Source organism: Pongo abelii, chromosome 1 (assembly GCF_028885655.2).
Source record: "Pongo abelii isolate AG06213 chromosome 1, NHGRI_mPonAbe1-v2.0_pri, whole genome shotgun sequence".
NCBI classification, from domain to species: Eukaryota; Metazoa; Chordata; class Mammalia; order Primates; family Hominidae; genus Pongo; species Pongo abelii.
In genome coordinates this window covers 168,493,808-168,517,605 of record NC_071985.2, presented here as the reverse complement: position 1 = coordinate 168,517,605, position 23,798 = coordinate 168,493,808, and the positions used below count along the sequence as shown (strand labels likewise).

The window sequence follows — 23,798 nt, the reverse complement described above, 5'->3', positions numbered from 1 at the left end:
AGGTACCACAAAACAAACTTTCCTTTGAATTTACTCCCCAGTCTGGGTTCCCTGTCATATTCAGTATTACCTTCATTCTGGTTACACTGGGAATTTTTCCTCACCATTTTCCGCTCAGTACTTCTCCAGGTTTTATCCATTTTGACCTAACAAGAGTCATTGTCCAAGTAAGGGTATGAATAAATAAGTGAATATTTGTCAAGTATTCACTAAGTACTAGACCCCTGGCTGGGCATCTCCCTGTGCATTGCTCTTGTTTAGTCTAGACACCAGCTGGGCATCTGCCTACGGATTGTTTTTCTTGCTTGGTCTAGACACCTGGCTGGACATCTGCCTGTGTGTTGCTCTTCTTATTTGGTCTGGACAGCTGAGTGGGCATCTGCCTATGCATTGTTCTTATTTCATCAAGACACCTGGCTGGACACCGGTCTGTGTGTTGCTTTTCTTTTTGTGGTCTAGATACCTGGATGGACACCTGCCTATGGGTTGTTCTTGTTTGGTCTAGACACCTTGTTGGACATTTGCCTATAGGTTGCTCTTATTTGGTCTAGACACCTGGCTGGACGTTTGCCTATAGGTTGCTCTTGTTTAGTCTAGACACCCCGCCGGGTACCTGCTTGTGCATTGCTCTTCCTTTTAGGCCTAGGTACCCAGCTGTGCATCTGCCTGTGTGTTGCTCTTGTTTGGTCTAGATACCGGCTGGGCATCTGCCTATGAGTGGCTCTTGATTGGTACACTGACTTGTGACGTAGGTCTCATTGTCCTCTATTCATTGAAAAGGAAATTTGGCTCAGATTCTGTAGCTAAAAATGAGTCTTGAATCCCCTTTCTTTTTCCCTTGCTGCTGTGGTAAATTTAGATCCCCGTTTCTCTTCTAGAAGAATAATTAATGTAGAAACCCCCCAAAAGGTTTCCCTGCTTCTCTTCCCTCTTTTTCCACACATCCTAAACACACACTGAGTATTTTGAAAAAATCTCCTCTGTAACTGCATTTCTCAAAAGCCTCTGATGGCTCCCTTTACATCTAAGCTCACTTTGGAGACCCTGCACCCCCATCTTCTGCTCCTTTTCCTTGAGTCCTCTGGGCTCTAGCCTCAGGAAATCCCTTTCATTTCTTCAGAATCACCCACCTCCATCACCGCTCCATACTTTTGATCACATTATTGTTTCATCCTACAGCACACTGCCAGCCGCCTCTGACATGTAAAACATTGCTTATTCCTAAGGATCCAACTTCCTTGTCACCTTCCGTCACCCTTCTAGATAAGAATTTCTTGTTTGTTGTAACAGGTTGGCTTTCTGAGTAAGCAGACTCTGAGATGGACCTTGGCAGCCTATGAAGGAAAGGAGGAAAGGAGAATTGAGAGTGGGAGAGAGCAGGGCTTCTACACAGTGTCAGCAAAGGCCTCTGCCAACCCCAGGACTGCTTGGAAGGTGGGGTGGCCTTCCAGGGTTGTGTTGGCTGAGCTATGACTCTTTATGACTTTACTCTATGGCATATTCTTACTGCAGATTTTTGATTTTTTAAGTTAGATGCCTACCTGACCTTGTGCTTATTTTTATTTATTTATTGTGTGCCAAGTGCCCAATCCAGTGCCTTGCCCATAGCACCTACACAGTAAATTCTTACTGAAAGAAAGAATGAAAGTCACTAAGATTTTTGTTGTGCTTTTGTTTCCTCTTCTGTATAATGGGATAACCAAGACTTTTGAAGGACTTCGGTGAAAAAAGGATTGCGATTGTGATTTGCTGTTAGTTGGCAGTGGTTTCCTTAGCTAAGCAGCAAATCGGCACACATCAATGTACCATGATGTGGAGTGACACAGACTATACAAATGAATAATGGTATTCTAGAGTCACATGAAACCATCTATGATAAGCCTAGACACACAATATATACAAAACAATCAGTCTGTTCCTTCTTAGTACCTCATAAACCATTTTATACTTTCATTTTATTCTTACCATAGATTCCAAGGGCAATTATAAGCTTCCTTTTACGGATGAGAAGTTCTGATCTACCTAAAGTCAGTGAGCAATTGTTGGTATTGACGTGGCTTAACATTATGTGTCCTGACTCCTAGTCAATGGCCTCCCTGAGATAGATTGCTTAAGATGAAGAGATGTATTTCCATCACTGTATTCTGCCTACTGACACTTGAAACTCTTTGTATCTAAAACCATACCTATAAATAGTCTCTCTACCCACCCAAACTTCCTCCTTGGCCCATGTTCCGTATGTCAATTAACAGCAGGTTCATTTTACTAGTTACCTAATCTTGAGACCCAGAATAAGTTCTGACTCCTTCCTGGCTCTCCCTCGTAAAGACCTTCTCTCAAGTGACGAGCATGTGGTGGTTACCGTGCCAGACACCAGGATAATGAAGTGTATTGGTGAGAGGAGAGAGGAGGAGAAAAATCAACAGACAAGTTCAATTATGTTAAAATGCTAAGTGCTGTGATGATAAAGGTGAACCCTGGGCACTTGACCCAGGTGGTGAGCTCTGAGCTGGGTCTTTTAAAAATGGTAAGAATTATCCAGGTGATGTGCTTGTGGCAGGCATGCATTTTGGAATCAATAGAATGTGCATGCAGAATGGATCATTGTTTAAGAGGGAGTTGAGTATCAGAAAATAAGAGTAGTGCTAAGCCAGATTTTAATGGGTCATTTATATCAGTCTGAGGTGTTTTGTTTGGGTTTGTTTGGTTGTGTTTTATCTGTTTTTTACCCTGAAGGCAACCAACTGAGAGATTTTAAGCAGGGGAGGCAAAAGAGCTTTATGGAAAATGGAAGGAAGTGTAGTTAGCCTGGAAGAAGGAGTACCTGGGACCAGACTATTAAGGTCATCTAAGAGTGAAAGGAAGCCGGTGGAAAGGGGCCATGGCATAAGCAAAATGGCTAGATGCAGGTTGAGTGGGATGGCAAGAAGTAGAGAATTGGTGTAGACCACTCTTCTTAGTTGCGTAGCTGAGACAAGGGGAAAGATTACTGATAACTTAGGATATAGGAATGTTTTTCATCATTATTGCTTATTTTTTTTTAAGTTAGAGAAACTTAAAAATGTTTATATGCCAAAGACAGAGAAAGAAGCGAAGCAAACAGATGGGAAAATGGAGATTAATGTCTCAACTTAGTTGCCCCGAACCAAACTGAACATCAGAGTCACCTGGGGTGCTTTGCAAAAAAAACAAAACAAAACAAAACAAACCAACAAAACTATTGTTCAGCTGCCATGCAGACCTAGTGAATCAGAATGTTGGCTTGGTAATCTGTGGGTTCTAAAAATTGTGATGATCATCGAGGCTTGAGAACTAAATTTTTGTTAATTTTCTGTTATTTCTTTTATAAATACTTGAAGATCACCTTGACCTTTGGGTCCTCTGGGAATGGTCTACTATATAGGAAGAAGAGAGAGTGGTGGAGCCCCACTGGTTTTGGATTATCCCAGAAGTTTATTCTAGATTCCATGAACCCATGACCAGGCTGTCTCAAGTGAATTAAGGACAGAATGGACTGGTTATTTTTGCATTATATAATCAACCTAAAATGGACATAAAGAGCTATGAGCTCAGAACACAATCAAGGGTTTGAGGATGCCTGCTCCTTAGTCATAGACTAAAATAATAACAAGGAGATAGGAAAGGATTATTGAATTGCCCCCAGGAACAGGCTTGGTCAACTGTCATTGGTTTAACTTTTGCAATGGGCCTTAACTGGCATGATCAATGTGGTGGCAGATCACTGAGCAACATGGCCTAGGTCCCATTCAGGGCACAGGGTTGAAGTCACTCCCCGCTTTCTGAAGCAGAATATCCTCAGCTTAGAAAATGGTAATAATGGCTGGGTGCAGTGGCTCATGCCTGTAATCCCAGTACTTTGGGAGACCGAGGTGGGTGGATCTCCTGAGATCAGAAGTTCAAGACCAGCCTGGCTAACATGGTGAAACCCCATTTCTACTAAAAATACAAAAAATTAGCCAGGTATGGTGGCATGTGCCTGTAATCCCAGCTACTCTGGAGGCTGAGGCAGGAGAATCACTTGAACGCGGGAGGCGGAGGTTGCAGTGAGTCAAGATCATGCCATTGCGCTCCAGCTTGGGCAACAAGAGTGAAACTCCGTCTCAAAAAAAAAAAAAGTAACCTGTCTATGCCTTGGTTTCCTGAATAATAAATAAAACCTACCTCATAGATTAAAAAAAAATAGCAATAACGATGGATAATAAAACTTACCTCAAAACAAATAGCAATAACAATGAAAGACATTCCTATATCCTAAGTTATCAGTAATCTTTCCCCTTGTCTCAGGTACACAACTAAGAAGAGTGGTCTACACTGATTCTCTACTTCTTGCCATCCCACTCAACCTGCATCTAGTCATTTTGTTTATGCCATGGCCCCTTTCCACAATAGTCTGGTCCCAGGTACTCCTTCTTCCAGGCTAACTACACTTCCTTCCATTTTCCATAAAGCTCTTTTGCCTCCCCTGCTTAAAATTTCTCATAGGGTTGTTGTAGTAATTAACTGACGTAATGTAGATAAAAGCCTTACCTGGTACATGGTCAAGTGCTCAATATACTTACCACCCCTGGAGCAGCATAAAGAGTATCCAGTGGTCCCTGAAATATATGGCCCCTCCAGAATAGTATATGGCAAAATAATACTCAAGATGTAAGTGGGAGGTGGGAATTGGGAAGGTGGGATACAGTATGATGCCAGAAATTTTGTTTGGAATCCTCAGAATGTTAATTTATTTTCTTCTCCTCCAAAATGTTTGCTGTTGTACAGAACATTACTGAGAGGTGCTAAGTTTTGTTCTGTTGAGGAAGTATGTGTGTTTTCGTTTGTCTGTGTCTCTGTGTATTTAGGATAGCTCTTGTATTTTCTATTTGGCAAACGCGGGAGGTAGACAGCTTGGTGTGTTTTTCTGAGTGGTGTTGGGCTGGGCATCAGGAAGCCCAGATTTCCTTGAGGTGGGAGGCAATAAGCTTTCCATTACAAATATGTTCTATGTGTCCCTACCTCTGGTGGACAATATTGTTGAGAAAAACAGAAGTCACAACCCAACAAAAATCCATCTTTTTCCCATAGATGAGGTGGTTTAAGAATTAAAGAGGGCAGGCAAGGAGTTTGAGGGACATGGTTGGTTTTGTTTTGACTGCAGAGGCTGATGACATAAGAACTAGTTAGATGTAGATGGTGAAATTGGAAGGAAAACGTCTGGGGGTCAGAGAATCTGGGGCCCATCTGTTAGAATTATTCATGGAGAGTTTAGTATACTATATGCTGGAAGGTCTTGAGACTCAACAAATGGGAAGTGAGAATGCCTGAAACGGGGAAGGTGTATTTTTTCAGCTGTGTATCTGAAAACAGTTTGTGTGCTGTGGCTGAAGAAAAATAAGCCAATGGTCATTACAAAATTGTGAGGTTTTGCTTAGAATTAGCATAGTAACTCTAAGAAATAGTCAGTTTGTTGAAGTCCTTACACGGAGGATGATGGAGGAAATAGAGCTTGTCAGAAGAACTGTTTCCTTCCATTTCGTGATATTACTTTGTCAGTATTTTATAGTATGGAGATCAAACAGAACCTGTATTCGAGAGCCTTACATATTGGAATGCTCTGGGCAAGAGCATCTTGGAATGCTGGTAGGCACTGGAGGTCGGATCTAAGAGCACCTCTCTCTCAGGTACCATCATCTGTATTCTCACTGCTGCATGCCAAGAATCTTCCCTTGGTTTAGTAGAAAGTGTTCTAGACCCAAAAGCAGAGGGCATGATCCCCGCACTGTGCCTTACACATAGTCAGGACTCAATAAATATTTGATAAGGCAAGAAGGAGGGGGAAAAAGCAAGATGACTTACTAGATCCATTGGTCAGAATTTGCCTCCTCTAGTTTTAATAACTGTATGGACATAGATAAGTTGCCTCACTTGTCTCAGCTTCAGTTTTCTGCTTTGTAAAATGACAGTAATTATATTGACTTTATAAAATGAATTGTTATGAGATTTCAAAAATATATAAGCAAAATATCTAGAATGATACCTGGTCTCTTATTGTTATTTTTATCTAAATCTCATCTCCCTCTTTACTTATTATCATCTGCTTGGCACCCTGGGAATTTTTCATTGGTAAAGGTTTAGAGAAGGAGAAGTGGGCTGGCAGCACCATATCTTATCAGTTTTTTCATCCAGGCATCATAGGCCTTCAATGTTTTAATTTTTTAAAGCAGTTTGGACTTTTCTGAGCTGCTGTGAACTTTTGTTAATATAAAATAGAGACCCTATTGACTTTGGAAACAGTGAGTATCTATATATCTTCCCTCCCTACCTACATGTAGCTGTTTAGAAATGTGACTTCATAGTGATCACCACAGAGACTGTCCTTACAGTGCAACCTCCTTCGTAAGCAGATTTCTAATTCATATGAATATTAATATCAACAGGAGTGCATTGTCCCTTAAAGTAGAGACAGACCTCATCCCCTCCTAAGGGGTTCACAGATAGAATTAAGAGATTCATCCATTTGGATGTTAAATAAATTAGATCTTTATTTTAATTGATCTCTAATTCAATCGTAAATTAATGTAACAATCCACAGTGTACTTCTCATGCCAGCGATTTTCGCCATCAAAGAAATCATGGCAATTTTCATCTCACATAACAGTTGTTGAATATGTCTTGAAATATCATGTATGCTCATCATGATTTCCAAATCATGGAAGGTATGAGACCTACCATACTCTTTCTTTCTTAATGCATTAATCTTTCTTAATGCATTAATAGGAAGCACATATATTATCATAAACTTACATTTGTAATATTTTGGAAACTATTTTTTATAATAGGTTTCTTTTGTGATCTTAAATGTTTTATTTGTATGCTTTACAAAGATTCTGTCTTCTCCAGACTACCAAAGCCTTTATGGAACAGAAACTATTAAGATCCTGTGCCTTAGAGTTGGCTGGAGGAGGAATGTCCCGAACTTACAGCCAACTAGAAAGATTCCTACTACACAGTCTTTAGTGGGACCAAATTCACCTTCCACTGGCCCACTGATAGTCTGGTGGGCTCTATCCAAATAATCTTAAATTATTAGGTATCATTCCTGCTTGTAAGGGCTTTAGAGTAAAAGATTTTATGGTTGCTTTGATAATTAATACTTAAAATGGTAAATACTTGAAATGCTTGTAATGAGAATACTTGAAATGAGAAAACACTTCCTCTTGCCCTTGCTCATCAGTGGTCACAGTGAGCTACCTGTGATGGCTCTGTGTTTTTAAAAGACTGACATTAAATTTTCTCCATATGTTCATCTAAATAACCTTTCCCTGGTACCACTTGGACATTCCATATATATAATCTTGGGCCATTGGTAGTAGTCTCATACTGCTGACTTACATCTTCTAAGTCAGTAGGAGTGAGGATGCTCCCCTCTTCCCCTTTTTTTGGATAAACTTGATCAAAGCCAGCTGGAAGTTTGTTCTTCCTCTCTAGTTGTAAATCTGTATACTTCCTTCCCCATGGAGCTTAAGGCTTCCTGTGTAAGATATACTAAACACATAGCTACATAAAGAATACACAGGACGTTACCAGTTTTTGCTATGAAGGAAAATGCCAGGTACTATAAGAGAGGATAAGAATCGAGAGTGGTCAGGGGAGGATCTCTGAGAAGGTGGAATTTCAGGCAAAACCTGAAGGATTAAAAAAGAACTATATGAAAAGTGAAGAAAGAATTTTCCCAGGCCTAAGGATCACCTTGTACCAAGGGCACGTTTGTGGAACTGAAAGAATTGGCTCTTGATGTACAGTGTACTGAGTTGAAGGGGGAAGAGGTGAGGTTGGAGAATAGGAAGGAGCCAGGTCATGTAGGGCCTTGTAGAGTTTGAATTTAATGCTAAGTGTAGTACAGTAGGGAACCTTTGAAAGGTTTTAAGCAAACCAACAGGGGATTTGATTTACATTTTAGAAAGAAGCCTTTGGATGCTATATAGAGAGTAAATTTAAGGTCAGACAGCTTGCCAGTCTTAAGAGATAGGACTTGAACCTGTGGCTTTTCATTCCGAGTCCATTCTGATTTACCAGGGTCTTTTTTCTAGTTGATAAGTACCAACCTGAATTAAATAGAAAATGCAAAATAGCACCAGGCCTTTTCCAAGTGGCTTTCTTGTACTTGCTCAAGTTGACAGTGAAAAATAAAAGCCACCTAAGGCTCGTGTCTCTAACCTGTTGAACAACTCAAAATAATTAAGAGATCGCAACTATACCATTTCTCAGTTATGTAAAAACCCCATCTCTTATCTAACATACGCTATTTAGTGTTTAAGGTTGCTCAGATTCATACATGCACTATCAGCTCTGCCTATTAAGCAGTAGCTTGTGTCTGTGCGATTTTCCAGGTAAACCAGCCTGAACTACCCAGCTAATGTTTGCCAGCTTTAGCCGTTCAGCAGTTTGTTTTTCTTTATAAGATTAAATGGTCAGTTTCACCTTAGGTTTTATTCCAATTATGAAATCATTTCGTTTTGTTATGCCTCTGCTTAATTGTACTTATTTACATTGTATGTACAAACTAATAAATCTGTTATTTTGATTGAGAAACCCCTGCATGTTTATATATTTATTCTGCCTGTCAAGAATACTCAGTAAGTTTTTTATCTGTTGATTGCTAATTCATCTAGCATGTATTTCTTAACACGGAAGTACTATATGTAGTGTTAAAGGCAAGCACACCTAAATCAATCAAATCATGCTGTGCTCTTGCCACCTTGAGCATGTTAGTTCTGCATCTATAAGATGGGAATAAAATAACAAACCCATAAGGTAACTATGAAAAGTAGTACACCATAGATGAAACTGTTTTGTATGATGCTCAATACATTTTCACTGTTTTATTAAAACAGTTTTATTGAAGTATAACTGACATCCAATAAACTTCACATGTTTAACATGTACAGTTAGTAGATTTGGACATGTATAGATCCATGAAATCACACAAGCAGACTTTTTATCTCTCCATTTATCTATTTCAGTGTCTAGGTTTTAAGACATATTTAAAATTATCATTGCTTCTATATTGATGTAGTCACAATACTTAATTTATTTTTTTATTAAATTTGGCAGTAGGTTGGGTTTGGTGGCTCATGCCTGTAATCCCAACACTTTGAGAGGCCGAGGTGGGCAGATCACCTGAGGCCAGGATTTCAAGACCAGCCTGGCCAACATAGTGAAACCCCGTCTCCACTAATAATACAAAAATGAGCTGGGCATGGTGACAGGTACTTATAATCCCAGCTACTCTGAAGGCTGAGGCAGGAGAATCGCTTGAACCTGGGAGGCAGGGGTTGCAGTGAGCCAAGATTGTGCCACTGCACTCCAGCCTGAGCAAGAGTGAGACTCTGCCTCAAAAAAAAAAAAAAAAAAATAGCATTAGAAGAAAATAAGATTTTAGAACTTAACACACAAACATACAGATAATCCCAGCCTGTGTGCTACAGATACCAATCCTGCAGCTCTCAGAGAACGTGTGCCTCAATGTGAAAAGAACTAGGAATCTCTGCTTTAGGATACAGAGATGAATCAGGTATAGATCTTGCCCTCAAGGATCTTAGAATCTAGGGATGGAGGAGCTGGAACGTATCTATAACACCGATAATGCGGAGTAGAAGGTAGGAAGAGGTAAAACACCGGAGGAGGATTTAAGAGGGTGCAGTAACTTCTAACTTGGGGATGCACTTCACTGAGGAAAAAACCATTTATTGCCTCCTGCACATGTGTCTGTCTGAGGTAGGTGTAGGTGTGTAGAGCAATTCAGACAGATACAGACCCTGCCCATTAATCACTTAAATCCTAATGCTGTGCATCACCGCTCGATGGATTGGGCGTCTGCCCAGCTTTTTTCCTGGACCACTTCCAACATTTTTGAGGAAAGAGTGAGTGTGAAGGACCCTGCGGCTGGACACCAGCCCAAGTTATCCAGTGGCTAGACACCTAACTGACTCATAGGAATGGAGGAAGCCCCCTCTGGGTTGCCTGTGTGGATAATAAGGCTCTCATTCACCTCCACATCTAGGTCAGAGAGGGGCCACCTGGGATGCACAGCACATTGATAGATTACTTCTGGGCCCCGGGGGCCTCATTACCATCATATCCATCATCTTCTGCTAGTACCAAATAATGGATGTAATTTAATCAGATGCGAAAGGAGTCCTCAGCAGGAGAATTGGAGAAACCTTGCCTGAAAGTGTGCTATAGTGTTGGAATGATTATAATGAACCAGAATGATCTTTTGTGGTGAGACTAAATGTATCATGCACTATATGAGTTCTGATTTATTTTTAAAACATTCTTGCTCCCATTGGCTCCCCTTTTAATAGTTTCTGTAGCCTGTTTATTGTTACAGATGTTACTTTTAAATGAGGTCATTGAGCTTTCCTTTACTTCCAAAGGCAATGTTTGCCTTTTTATTAAGGGGTTGGCAGGGCTGTCTGGAGAACAGTGCTAATGTGAGATCAAGGTTAAAGCTTCAGACCCCAGGAGACTAGGTGGAGAAAAAGCCTCTTCCATGTTTACACACACTCATGTCAGCCAGATGTCTCACAAAGGGCAAGTTTCCTGGCGGAGAGGCGAGAAGACAGGCATTGTGGTCACAGACTGCCTTGACTCTCATGGCCTCTTCTTGCCCACTGTGAAACCTCAGGCATGTCAAAAACAAGCTCCCTGAGCCTGTTTCCTCAGCTGTCACTTGGAGATAATAATTTTTATTCCTAGGACTTTTGTGAGGATAAAAGGTGTTACAGCCCCTTGGTATGCATGAGGGACCTGGGGAGGGCAATGGGTGTAATAGCTAAAAGTCTAAGGCTTTGGAAATGCTTTAAGTCCTATGTGTAGTATATTTTGCATAGCTTTGTTAGAGGACTGCTGACCAAATCTAGCTTGCCAGTGATTTTTGTAAATAAACTTGTATTGGCACACAGCCCATTCATTCATTTACAAATGTCTATGTCTGCCCTCTCAAAGATAGATTTGGGTCGTTATGACAAAGACCTTATGGTCTGCAAAGCCAGAAATATTTTTTTTTGTATTTTTATTTTTTATTTATTTTTTTATTATACTTTAAGTTTTAGGGTACATGTGCACAATGTGCAGGTTAGTTACATACGTATACGTGTGCCATGCTGGTGTGCTGCACCCATTAACTCGTACTATCTGGCCCATTACAGAAGTTGGTCAATCACTGTACCAGACTGAAGGAAAGTTTCTATACAGAGATCTGGTCATTTAAAGCAGTGAGGGATAGGGGATGAGTGGGAATTCTAAAGTGTTCCTGCAAAAAGTCAAATACTGAATGTTGTCACTTATAAGTGAGAGCTAAATAATGTGTGCATTTGGACAGAAAGAGTAGAATGATAGACATTGGGGACTTGGAAAGGTGAGAGGGTGGGAGGCGGGGTGAGGGATGAGAAATTACCTAGTGGGGACGGGCGCGGTGGTTCACGCCTGTAATCCCAGCACTTTGGGAGGCCAAGGCAGGTGGATCACTTGAAGTCGGGAGTTCAAGACCAGCCTGTCCAACATGGTGAAACCCCGTCCCTACTAAAAATACAAAAATTAGCTGGGCATGGTGGCGAATGCCTGTAATCCCAGCTACTTGGGAGGCTGAAGTGGGAGAATCACTTGAACTCAGGAGGCAGAGGTTGCAGTGAGCCAAGACTGCACCACTGCACTCCAGCCTGGGTGATAGAGTGAGACTCAGTCTCAGAAAAAAAAAAAAAGAAAAAGAAATTCCCTAATGGGTACAATGTACACTATTCATGTGATGATTACCCTAAAAGCTCAGACTTCATCACTACACAATATATCCACGTAACAAAACTGTATTTGTACCCCCTAAATCTATAAAAATAAAAAAATAATTTTAAAAAGTGTTCCTAAATGTCTATGGAGTTTGCTCTATTCTGATTTAAACACCTGAAACCTTAGTGCGTGTTAAAAGACTGGTTTGTTGAGGTGAGAATTAAGTGCTATATGTGGGAGCATTAGCACAAAGCTGTCACATGCAGATGCCAGGTAGATGTTTGCTAAGTCGAGATGTTCACTAGAGTCGAGTCTCCACGATATTTCATCAGTCCCCACATAGGCATAACCCCGTTTGGCTCTGGGCATATGTTTCTGGGAGTGGGCAGGTTGACAGAGGCATCACCATGGGGCAAATTTATGGAATAGTCACATGTTGTTCCAGCATTTTCTTCTATGTAAGTTATTGTTAACAATTAGCCTAAAATGAGGTTTATTGACCAATGTCTTTATCTTTGCCTCATGCTTTGAAATTGTTCCAGTGATAGGTGAAGCCAGCACTAAAGTCATACCTGAGTATGTACATGCTAGAAATAAAGATGAAACTGGCATTTTAACACCGACCACAAATTTTAATGGCTGTCACATGTGTTAATTTTTGGAACGCTATCAAAATATTTGCCATGGCTCAAAAAGGTAGTCCACAGATAACATATTGCTAATGGCAGAAAGACCTCTGCAAGGTAAATAAAACGTTAAAAATGGTGATCCTCACTCGGATGGAAAAAGGGAAAGGAGTTGAATATATTGTCACTCCGCACTCTACATCATATGTAGATGGCAACAGCAAATGCTGTGCACTTATGTACACTGTCCTTTAATAAGTCATTGAGAGGAATTTGGCCTCTGACTTCCTGTCTTGCTAATTGAGCACTCCCTGTAGTTACCCTGCTGTAAAGCTCTCACTCCCCTCCTCTCGCACATTGGTCATCTTGGGAGGTGGGTATGTTTTCAAGGTACATGCCCAAATGGCAAAAGTCCACCATACTTTGTAGAAGGCGCCTAGCATAATGCCTAGAGGTTCACAGGCACTCAGTCAGCACTTGTTCCCAACACCATCTCAATGACAACAGGTAGATCTTTCCTATCTTTGGATTTCCATAGCCCTTCTGTGTACCTCACCCAAGCTCTTAATCAGATACTGTGATAATTAATTAAAAGTTTATTGTGTATTTCCAATCTCCCTCAATTAGTCTGTCTTTTGTAGGTAAGGATTTAGTATTTTTTTTCTCCTTACCTCCATTCCAAAAAGCTGTTCCCTGCCCATGGTAGGCCAAGAACAAATCATGAAAAGTTGATCAAAGCCAAGCAGACATCAGAATAATAGTGGATATAAATACAGTGAACTAGAGACAGCAGAGACTGGAAGCAAGGCCTGTCTGTTTCAGATAAAATCTCGGGGCTGGGCACGGTGGCTTATGCCTGTAATCCTAGTACTTTGAGAGGCCAAGGCAGAAGGATCACTTGAGGCCACAAATTTGAGGCCAGCCTGGGCAACATAGTGACACCCTGTCTCTACAAAAATAAAAAAAATTAGCTGAGCATGACAGTGCCCACCTATAGTCTTAGCTACGCAGGAGACTGAGGCAGGAGGATCACTTGAGCCCAGGAGATCAAGGCTGCAGTGAGCTGTGATTGCACCACTGCATTCCCACCTGGGCAACAGAGTGAGACCCTGTCTCAAAAAATTTTTTTACATAAAAAAATAGAATAGGAATTCAGTCCTGCTAATATAACAAACCTTCACAACAGGACAGCCGCTGTCCTGAGTGCCAAGGAGACAGAGTAGACCATCGTCTTACCTTCTTGGAGTTCATGATGCTCTAGAGGAGAGGAGGCAGGCACATGACTGTTGCACCTGAGTTCACAGGGAACCATCACCCCCACAATATCCTGCAAATCTTTGCAGCTCCCATTTCATAGTGTAATTCCTGATGCTACATATGGTATAAAAACATAATACCATAATTAGTCCACCCACTTTTATTTGAGGTCAAAGGATTTAGTGAGAAACACAGAGTCAGAAGAGCTATGTTCAAGACATGATCTTACCACCTACTAGCTGTGGATATTCATTTGTGTAGGAACTATTTACATTCACTGTGCATGCATTTTTCTAGGCTACAGGGGGGACAAGGCCAAGTTCTTCATTGCATGGACCTTAAAATGTAACTGGGGGTGGGGAGGGAGAAGAGAAGGATGAACTGGTATTAAACAAATGATATTTCAGATGGTGATAAATGCTATGAAGAAAATAAAACGTGGCAGTGTTATAAAGGGCCATTTAATTTCTTTGAGCTTCAGTTTCTTCATTGCAATCTGAAGATAAGACCACATATAATGTATTATTTTGTGAAACTTAAATATCCTGTGTGAAAGCTCTTTGTCTGCAGTAGAGGTGAAGATCCATCATCATTGTTAGAGTCATATCTCAGCCCTTGTAGTCATATAAACAGATCCTTATTTGATCACATGGGTGTTTAAAGCTTAATGTATTTTCTGGTCAAATACACCTCATGCATTCCTTCCTTTTTACCTTTGCTCAGAATCTTCCCACCACTGAATTTCTTTTTGTTCCATTTCCATCTGTATAAGTCTGCTTGTATATCAATTATTACAATAGGGCTTGTTTTGTGCTCATCTTTGTATATCTTGCCAAATGTAAAGTAGTGACCAGCACATAGTAAGTGTGTAATAAATAGCTGAGTCAGAATGGAGCAGAACAAAAGATCCTAAGAGCTCAGAAAAGAGAGGAAATTCTGATTGCGGGAGAGGGTAAGAAAGACTTCTTCATGGAGGTCGTGGGACAGGCTTGCACACAACAAGGTGGTTGGCACTTGGGCTGAGGGAATGGCAGATGCAGGTCAGTGGTAGGGATGCTGTGTAGATGAAGGGAGGCAGTATAGCGTGATGTAAGGAACACAGGAGTCAGGACAGCCAGGTTTGAATCCCAGCTTGGCCATTTACTGATGAGGTCTTTGATAAATCACTTAAGCATATTTTCTCGACTCCAAAGTAGTGATAACAATACCACCCACATCTTGGGGTTGCTTTATGGATGACATGAGATAACATAAGGAAGCCTATATTCCAGCACTGGCACAGAGGAATCATTCCATAAGTAACAGCTTTACCGAATGATCATGGCCTGTCTTTTTAAGTACCATGTATGCTGCTTCCTTCATTGTGAAGTAAAGGCAAGGTTAAGGTCACAGGTCTAGTCCCTCTGGCGATGAGGCCTATTAACATCAGCCTATTAACATCACTGTTTTCTACAGTTACAGACTGTACCCCAAGCCAACTATGTGTGCTAGCCCAACAGGGACCAGCTCAGTGCGGGGAGAGATTAATGCAAATGAATCATTTGTACCGGAAAAATAATCCAAGACATATAATGTCATGGTACAATATTAAGAGTAATAACTTCACTTAGCTGAAACATTGTATTTTCTGTTCTTGAGGTGTTTTTTAAGGGGCAGAAAGCAAATGTTTCATAGAAAATTTACAACCTGGTATCTAGTGGGATTTCTTCATACTACAAGCAGTTTATGCAAAACAGATGCCTGAGGAGCAGTGCCTGCATGCACCTGTGGATTTGGTGGTTATATTTCATTTTTCTTACCCCTCTAGTTCTTGCAGACAACCTGAAATCCAACCCTGGAATTAAGTGGCAATATTTCAGTTCAGAAGAAGGAATTTTCACTGTTTTCCCAGCACACAAGTTCCGGTGTAAGGGCAGCTACGAACACCGCAGTAGGTATGTTGACTTGCATGCCAAAGTTTTAAATTATTGCTTAAGAGTGATCTACATGAAATATAAAACTTCTCATTTCTACTCATGGCTATGCCTTTAAGCTGTGGATTCAGAAATTTGTACTTGTTCTGAAATGAATTCACCATTTAGTATATGTGGATGTGAAATTCCAGGCAAGGGCAAATTACAAAACCCAGAGCTTTTCCATAGCTATCTAATATGCCAAATATAAAAAGGTACTTACTCGTGAAGTCAAATTGTGTGAAGCACCTAGAGTGTTTTGAGTTTCAGAATTCTTTGTTGAAATGTAAATGATGGTACCTTGTCTATAGTGCAGCCCTTGAACATAACTTTATAACATATCTCAGAGTAGTTTGTTATACTCAACTTCCCTTTCTATGATGACATGCTTGGCCATACTGCATGAAATTTACATGCAGATTTTAACTATTAGAAGTTTTGAGGTGAGCAGAAAGCATTGGATTAAAAATTACTAACATCCTGCTTTTCTCACTCACAGACATGACTTGAGATTCTACCATGTAGCCAGAAGGGCAATAATGGTGAGATAATTTGTATGACAAGACTCATTAATTATAGAACCCCCCGAAGCAAATATACTTTCCTATTTAATCCTGACAGTTTCCTGTTTGCAGTGTTAGATATTTGATGCCAGAACATCTGGAGCTCTAGTGCAGGGCGCCCACTTTTCACACCATTTTCTGGAGTCTACACAATTATTTTAGCTTCCCTTCATCTTCACTTTAAATTGTATCTAGAATTTTTCCCCAAGGAAAATACTTCATCTGTGCTTTTCCTAAGATTTTTGTTTGTTTGTTTGTTTTTTCTGAGATGGAGTTTTGCTCTTGTTGACCAGGCTGGAGTGCAATGGCGCGATCTCAGCTCTGCAACCTCTGCTTCCCGGGTTCAAGCGATTCTCCTGCCTCAGCCTGCTGAGTAGCTGGGATTACAGGCACCCACCACCATGCCTGGCTAATTTTTGTATTTTTAGTAGAGATGAAGTTTTGCCATGTTGGCCAGGCTGGTCTCGAACTCCTGACCTCAGGCCTCCCAAAGTGCTGGGATTACAGGCATGAGCCACATGCCCAGCCCAGCCGTCCTAAGATATTTTTATTGTGTATATGGTTTCTTCCTTTCCCTCCCCACACATTCTGGTGAAGACTTGGGTGTCTTGGAGACTGAACCAGAAGCCATGATCATGGCTTCTCACAAGAACAAAGGCCACCATGAACCATCTAATTCTCATTTGCTTCTAAGAAGAGATAGGCTAGATGGCATGCTGATTTTAACGAAGCACCTGTGAAGAAAAGTTTAAAAAGGAAAGCGAAACCTTGTCAAAATCAGCATTCACCTACACAAGGCAATTTGGAAAGGTTTCATGTATCTCCACCCTAAATCTGCACTAATTAGCCCTTGAACCTCTTTTCCCTTGGCTAAATGATCCACATTTCTCTCCTGATAGACTGAGATTCACATCTCTTGTCCTAACTGCTTTCCTATGATGCCTTTCCAAGTTCTCTACATTCCTTGGAAGTATGGAATGGATTTCAGGACATAGCAACACAGGAAAGGAACTGGTGGATACCAGTCATTCTATGAGGACTGCCCCCCAGTTTGTACATTTCACATCACTATTTATATATCCCACTAAAGCAGCTTTTAACAACTTAATGTGACAATGCCAACACATATCCCAAGTTTCATTTTTGTGAATTGAATTTGAACAAAGGAAGTGTGTCATTTTAAAGAAAATCCACCCACCTAGCTTGGAGAATCTAAAAAGTTAAATATTTGACCTACTTGTCAGTGTTGAGATGATCAAATTTTCCTTCTTTTCTGTACTCTGTTTCATTTCTGTAGCCACCTCTCCTGGATTCTTTTTTGTTGCATTTCTCCAGTGGCTCAATGGTATTGACTCATGAAAATATAGTGGTACTTTAGTAATTACTGCAGGACTTTGGGCTTGAGAACAACTAGTGTAAATTTGGCCAGATTTTGAGTTTTTTTGGTACTTTGCCTACATTTCTTAATTTGTGCCCAGGCTTTTGTGATTCAGCTGGCATCTAACATTTCACAGGAAAATCTAGTGTTTTAGGGATGTCAGTAAAGGAGAGAATTCTCTTGAGGCTGATTTGCTTTCTTAAACTCCTGCTAATTTGTTCCAGCTTTAGAACTGTGAATAGAGACCTCATTAAACCTCTTCTCACAAACCTTCCTGCACTGCACATTAGCAGAAGGCTGCTTTGATGGGAGGCATTTCTCCTTTGTGGCTGCCCCCAACCCCCTTTTTTTCAATGTTGGCAAACAAAAACCTGGCAAGAAGAGTGGCTATCACAGACTTGGACAAATTTTGATGGCACAGTTTTAAATGCTCAGATAAGGGGCCTTTTGGTGGCTGACCTATGTGAATTGTTTCAGTCCAGAAAGGAAAGGGGCCTCTTAGCAGGAGCCTTTGTATGAGAAGAGAGAAACCAAACCTGCCATTCAAAGCTGCTCAGCATGCTCACGGGTTATAGGCTGCCTCACTTCTAGCCAAGCCCCACTCTGCAAGTCTGCAGAGGAGAATCCAACCCTGGTGCTGGGACCTTTTTCTCCTTGGCTGGTCTCTCAGCCCAAGGGACCGCTACATCCACATCCTTTAGCAAAACAGGTACGCTGGGCAATACCAAGCAGAGGTTGTGCATATTTTATATGAGGATTTTAACTACTAGAAGTTTTAAGCTGTGCAGAAAGCATTGGGTTAAAGATCACTAACATCCTGCTTTTTTCTGGGAAAAAAAAAAAAGAGAGAGAGAGAGAGAAAAGCAGGATGTTAGTGATGCTGAAAAAGCCAACCCCTGAAAGGGTTTGCTCCTGAAAAACTTATCTTGTCTGCTTTGACCTTTAAAGGCATAAATTACCCATACCTGTTCTACAGACACACCTTGTTGTCTTAAGTACTATTTTCAATGCACCAGTATGGTTTCTCCGTCCATGTGGATCTCTCCATCCTTGTGCCATCCCTGGGAGAACACAGAGACCAACATGCCCATGCACTATAGTGTTCACAGCTGTGTTAAGTTGAGGCCCTTTACCTAAACCAAGACTGACCCCAGAGAGCTTCTTCTCCCTCCAGACCCATCTACGTCTCTACAGTCCGGCCGCAGTCAAAGCACATAGTAGTGATTCTGGACCACGGGGCTTCAGTCACAGACACTCAGCTTCAGATTGCCAAGGACGCTGCTCAGGTCATCCTCAGCGCCATCGACGAACATGACAAGGTGACCGTGACCCTTGTGACCCCTATGGCATCGGGTTCTCCTTGAATGCCTTTTTTAAAGTACTTTATTGTTTTGTGATATACAGGTCCTCCTTGACTTACAATGGGGTTACATCCTGATAAGTCCATCGTAAGTTGAAAATACATTTAATACACCTGAGCTACATCACAGCTTGGGCTAGCCTACCTTAAACATTGTCAGAATACTTAGGTTAGCCCTCAGTTATGGAAAATCATCTAACACAAAGCGTATTTTATAACATAATAAAGTATTGGCTATCTCGTGTAATTTATTGAATACAGTACACTGCAGAATACTATATCAGCGGTTCTCCTTTGTGATTGCATGGCTGACTGGGAGCTGTGGCTCGCTGCCATTGTCCAGCACCATGCGAGAGTATCAGGAGCCTGGGAAAAGATCCAAAATTGAAAGTACAGCTTCACTGCCTGCCTATCGCTTTCTCACCATCGTAAAGTCAGACCATTGTATGTCAGGGACCATCTGTATATTTTTTAAAATCCATCTTTAAAAGGACTTTGGGAAAAGAGTATTATTCTAATATTTGAGGAAGCAGCCACCAATCCAAAAATCTCTTTCGTAACTACCACCAAGCTTAGTCTTATACTTCTTTATGGCTCATGGTAAGGTTTCTAATTAGCCATGACTTTCACGCTGGAGGTTACACTGAGGAGGAGAGGGGTGGGGGATTTGGATGCTGATGGATGGCTTAACTTTATTGCAAGATTGCTGGGAAGTCAGGGAGAAGGGAAAGCTGCTAGTGGCTGACTAATCTCTGGGACACCTCGGAGAGAGGTGTGGGTACAGCTAATGATAATCTATTGCCTGTGGACATTTTCTGCTTCATCATTTTGACTTTGCCAACTCCAGAGGTTTTGCTCACTAACCTAGTGGCTTAAAACACACACACCTCACTCTCTTACCCTCACCCCTCACCTCCAGGTTGAAAAACGGGATAGTTCATTCTTGCTATGACTTTTCTCTGCATAAAATAGTTTGTGTGTGTGTTTAATGTTATATATGAACACAATACTACTACTTCATCTTGGAACAAAAGCCAAACTCTAGGGGTTTCCCCACTTTACCAATCCTTATGGATCCTTTTCAAATTTGATAGATTGATGGCTCCAGGGATTTATTTTGAAACTCTCAGAATCTGTTCTGTAGGCCTTCTCACTGTTCTGTAGGCTCTTCTGTTACATAAATAAATAAATCTTTAAACGGTAGGATAACAAGTTTGGTTGTTTTTTTTTTCTTTCCTGCAGATTTCTGTGTTAACTGTGGCGGATACCGTCCGGACTTGCTCACTAGACCAGTGCTATAAGACCTTCTTGTCTCCAGCCACCAGTGAGACAAAAAGGAAAATGTCTACCTTTGTTAGCAGCGTGAAGTCTTCAGACAGTCCTACCCAGCACGCAGTGGGATTCCAAAAGGCATTTCAGCTGATTCGAAGCACAAACAATAACACAAAGTTCCAAGCAAGTGAGTGCGTTCTCTCAGAGGACATACAAGCATAATAGATAAAGATGGCAATAGGAATTTATTGTAAATTGATCACACAATGATGTTTAGTGAGATTTTATTTATTATTTATTTATTTATTTATTTATTTATTTATTTGTTTACCTTGAGACAGAATCTTGCTCTGTCCAAGCTGGAATGCAGTGGTGTGATCATGGCTCACTCTGGCCTTGACTTCCTGGGCTCCAGCAATCTTTCTACTTCAGCCTCCCAAGTAGCTGGGACCACAGGCACACGCCACCACGCCCAGCTAATTTTTATATTTTTGGTAAAGAAAGGGTTTCACTGGCTGAGACCTGTCTGATCTCAAACTCTTGAGCTCAAGCAATCCACCTGCCTTTGCCTCCCGAAGTACTGTAATTACGAACATGAGTCACCCCATCCATCGTAGAAGGATTAAAAAAAAAATTGATTGGGGGCGAGGTGCAGTGGCTCACGCCTGTAATCCCAGCACTTTGGGAGGTCAAGGCAGGCGGATCACAAGGTCAGGAGTTCGAGACCAGCCTGGCCAATATGGTGAAACCCCATCTCTACTAAAAACACACAAAAAAATTAGGCAGGCATGGTGGTGGTTGCCTATAGTCCCAGCTCCTCAGGAGGCTGAGGCAGGAGAATCACTTGAACCCAGGAGGCAGAGGTTGCAGTAAGCCGAGATCATGCCACTGCACTCCAGCCTGGGTGACAGAGCAAGACTCTGTCTCAAAAAACAAAAAGATTTGGGATAAAATTGTCATATGTTGTCTTCATCATCATCTAATTCTAGGGTGTTAACTGGATTTTTCTCGTCTTTTCCAATCAAAGATGGTCAGTCTGTACAATTTCTTGACTCTCAGAGCCTCCGCCCCATGCCCCTTTATTTAGATCATGTCTGCACTTATGTCCCAAGGGAATCTCCACATCCTGTCTAATGCTGATTGTCAGCTTTGCTTCCTCTTTGACTTGGAGTGGATGTCTGCTTGTGCACATGTGGACGTGAAGTGGGCAGCAGGAATTCTTGCCTTGATCCTTCCTTCTTCTAGCCAGCTGTCATTTAGATGAGCATGGCCCTTCAGATGTACAAAGGCACTCTAATTTAATTTTTTTTTTTTTTTTTTTGGGAGACGGAGTCTCACTTTGTCACCCAGGCTGGAGTGTAATGGTGCAATCCCAGCTCACTGCAACCTCCACCTCCTGGGTTCAAGCGATTCTCCTGCCTCAGCCTCCTGAGTAGCTGGGATTACAGGCATGAGCCACCATGCCTGGCTAATTTTTGTATTTTAAGTAGAGATGGGGTTTCACCATGTTGGTCAGGCTGATCTTGAACTCCTGACCTTGTAATCCCCCCACCTCAGCCTCCCAAAATGCTGGAATTAGAGGCGTGAGCCACCACACCTGGCCTCTAATTTTTATGTATTAAAGAAAATCTGGAATTAGGATGCATGCTAAAGTAAGGGAAAAGATATTTGAAATGGGGCTCATGCTTTGAAACTACTTGAAGGAATCTATTTCATTTTCCCTTTTATTTTCAAAAATCTGTTTATAGGCCGGGCACGGTGGCTCATGCCTGTAATCCCAGCACTTTGGGAGGCTGAGGCGGGCGGATCACAAGGTCACGAGATCCAGACCAGACCAGCCTGACCAACATGGTGAAACCCCGTCTCTACTAAAAATACAAAAATATAGCTGGACATGGTGGCACACACCTGTAATCCCAGCTACTCGGGAGGCTGAGGCAGGAGAATTGCTTGAACCTGGGAAGCGGAGGTTGCAGTGAGCCAAGATTGTGCCACTGCACTCCAGGCTGGTGACGGAGCAAGACTCAGTCTCAAAAAAAAAAAAAATCTATTTATAGATTTTTTTCTTTGTTTGAAAACATTAATGTATCCTATTGAGATAAATTTAAAGAATACCTTTTTAAGCCCTTCATTGTGTCTGTGTTTAAACTAAGCACTGATTAATGCAAAGCACAGTGCCTAGCACATATGGATCCTCAAAAGAAGGAAGCTACTGTAATTATAAATAATGGTGGTACATGGTGTGTTAGTTTTATGTCTCAGCATAACAAATTACCACAAACTTAGTGGTTTAACACAATATACATTTGTTATCTCACAGTTTTTGTGGGTCAGGAGTCCAGGTACAGCTTAGCTGAGTCCTCTGTTTAGGGTCTCAGAAGGCTACCGTCGGAGTGTCAGTGGGACTACCGTTCATTCAGAGTCCTAAGGTTCATGCTAAGGTTTGTTCATGCTAAGGTTCATTCATGCTAAGGTTCAACAAACATGAGCTCACATGTTTGTCGGCAGAGTTCATTTCCTAGCAACTGTAAAACTCATTTCATTTACTTCTTCAAGGCCAATAGAAGAGCATCTCTTCAAATCCCTGGCTTCAGAGAAGGCTTGGGACTCTTTTAACAAGCTCGTCTGATTAGATCAGCCCCACTTTCCCTTTTGATTTAATCAGATTACTCTCGCTTGTGAGTAACTCAAAGTGAGTTTATCAGGGACCTCGACAAACATCCATCCATCTTTGCAAGCACAGTCACAGGAGTAATGGCTCATTACTTGCCATATTCTTCTTCTTAGAAGCAAGTTACAGGTTATGCCCACATTCAGCAGTATACAGGATGTTGCTCATTTAGATCACCTTAGAATTGGGCCTACCAGCTTTGGCAAGCATCAGCTATCCACAAGCCAATATTATGGGGTGGCTGAGTGTAAAGTTGCCCTTGGTTCAGTAAGGTCAGTTAACAAGGCTGAACTCAAGTACTCAAGGCAGATTGGCCTGTTTGTCAACGCCAGCCACCTGTCAGCATTCCTCACTAGAAGTGTCCTTTCTACTGAATTCTTCTGTCATCAAACCATCTTTAAAGTCTAGTTTTGATTATTATGCTTTTCAAATAATGGAGAGAAATATTAGACTAGCAGTTGCAAACTCAGATGTCCACAGTGGCCAGGCAGCGCATTTGAGTCAAGTGAGCTGGGGGAAGGTAATGAGGATGAGTTGGAGAACATGGTCACACGGACACATGCACCATCCAGAGGGCAGCTGCTCCTCTGTTCAGTCCATTGAGCAGGAATGTCTGCCCAGTGCTGCCAGATCTTCTGTTTCAAGAGACGCCAGAAATCTGGATTTTCATGTAAAATCCCTTGATTTTCAAATGTTGACATTTGTCCCAGCTTTAAAACTGTGAATAGAGACCTCATTAAATCTCTTCTCACAGACATTCCTGCACTGCACGTGAGCAGGAGGCTGGTTTGATGAGAGGCATTTCTCCTGGGTTTTTCTGTGTTTGTTTTTCTTAATGTTGGCAAACAAAAACATGGCAAGAAGATTGACCATTAGAGACTTGGACGAATTTTGAAGGCACAGTTTTCTAAGTACTCAGAGGAGCCCTT

General features: G+C 41.4%; 1 protein-coding gene across 2 annotated transcripts in view; it reads left to right on the top strand.

Annotated features, from left to right (window-relative positions):
- CACHD1 (cache domain containing 1) overlaps window positions 1-23,798 on the top strand; it is a 223,768-nt gene that overhangs the window by 144,799 nt on the left and 55,171 nt on the right. For both annotated transcript variants that reach the window (XM_024233337.2, XM_054554386.1), the window contains exons 5-7: window positions 15,481-15,607; window positions 18,741-18,885; window positions 20,169-20,385. In XM_024233337.2, the coding sequence (XP_024089105.1) occupies window positions 15,481-15,607; window positions 18,741-18,885; window positions 20,169-20,385 (489 nt within the window). The remainder of the gene's footprint in view (window positions 1-15,480; window positions 15,608-18,740; window positions 18,886-20,168; window positions 20,386-23,798) is intronic.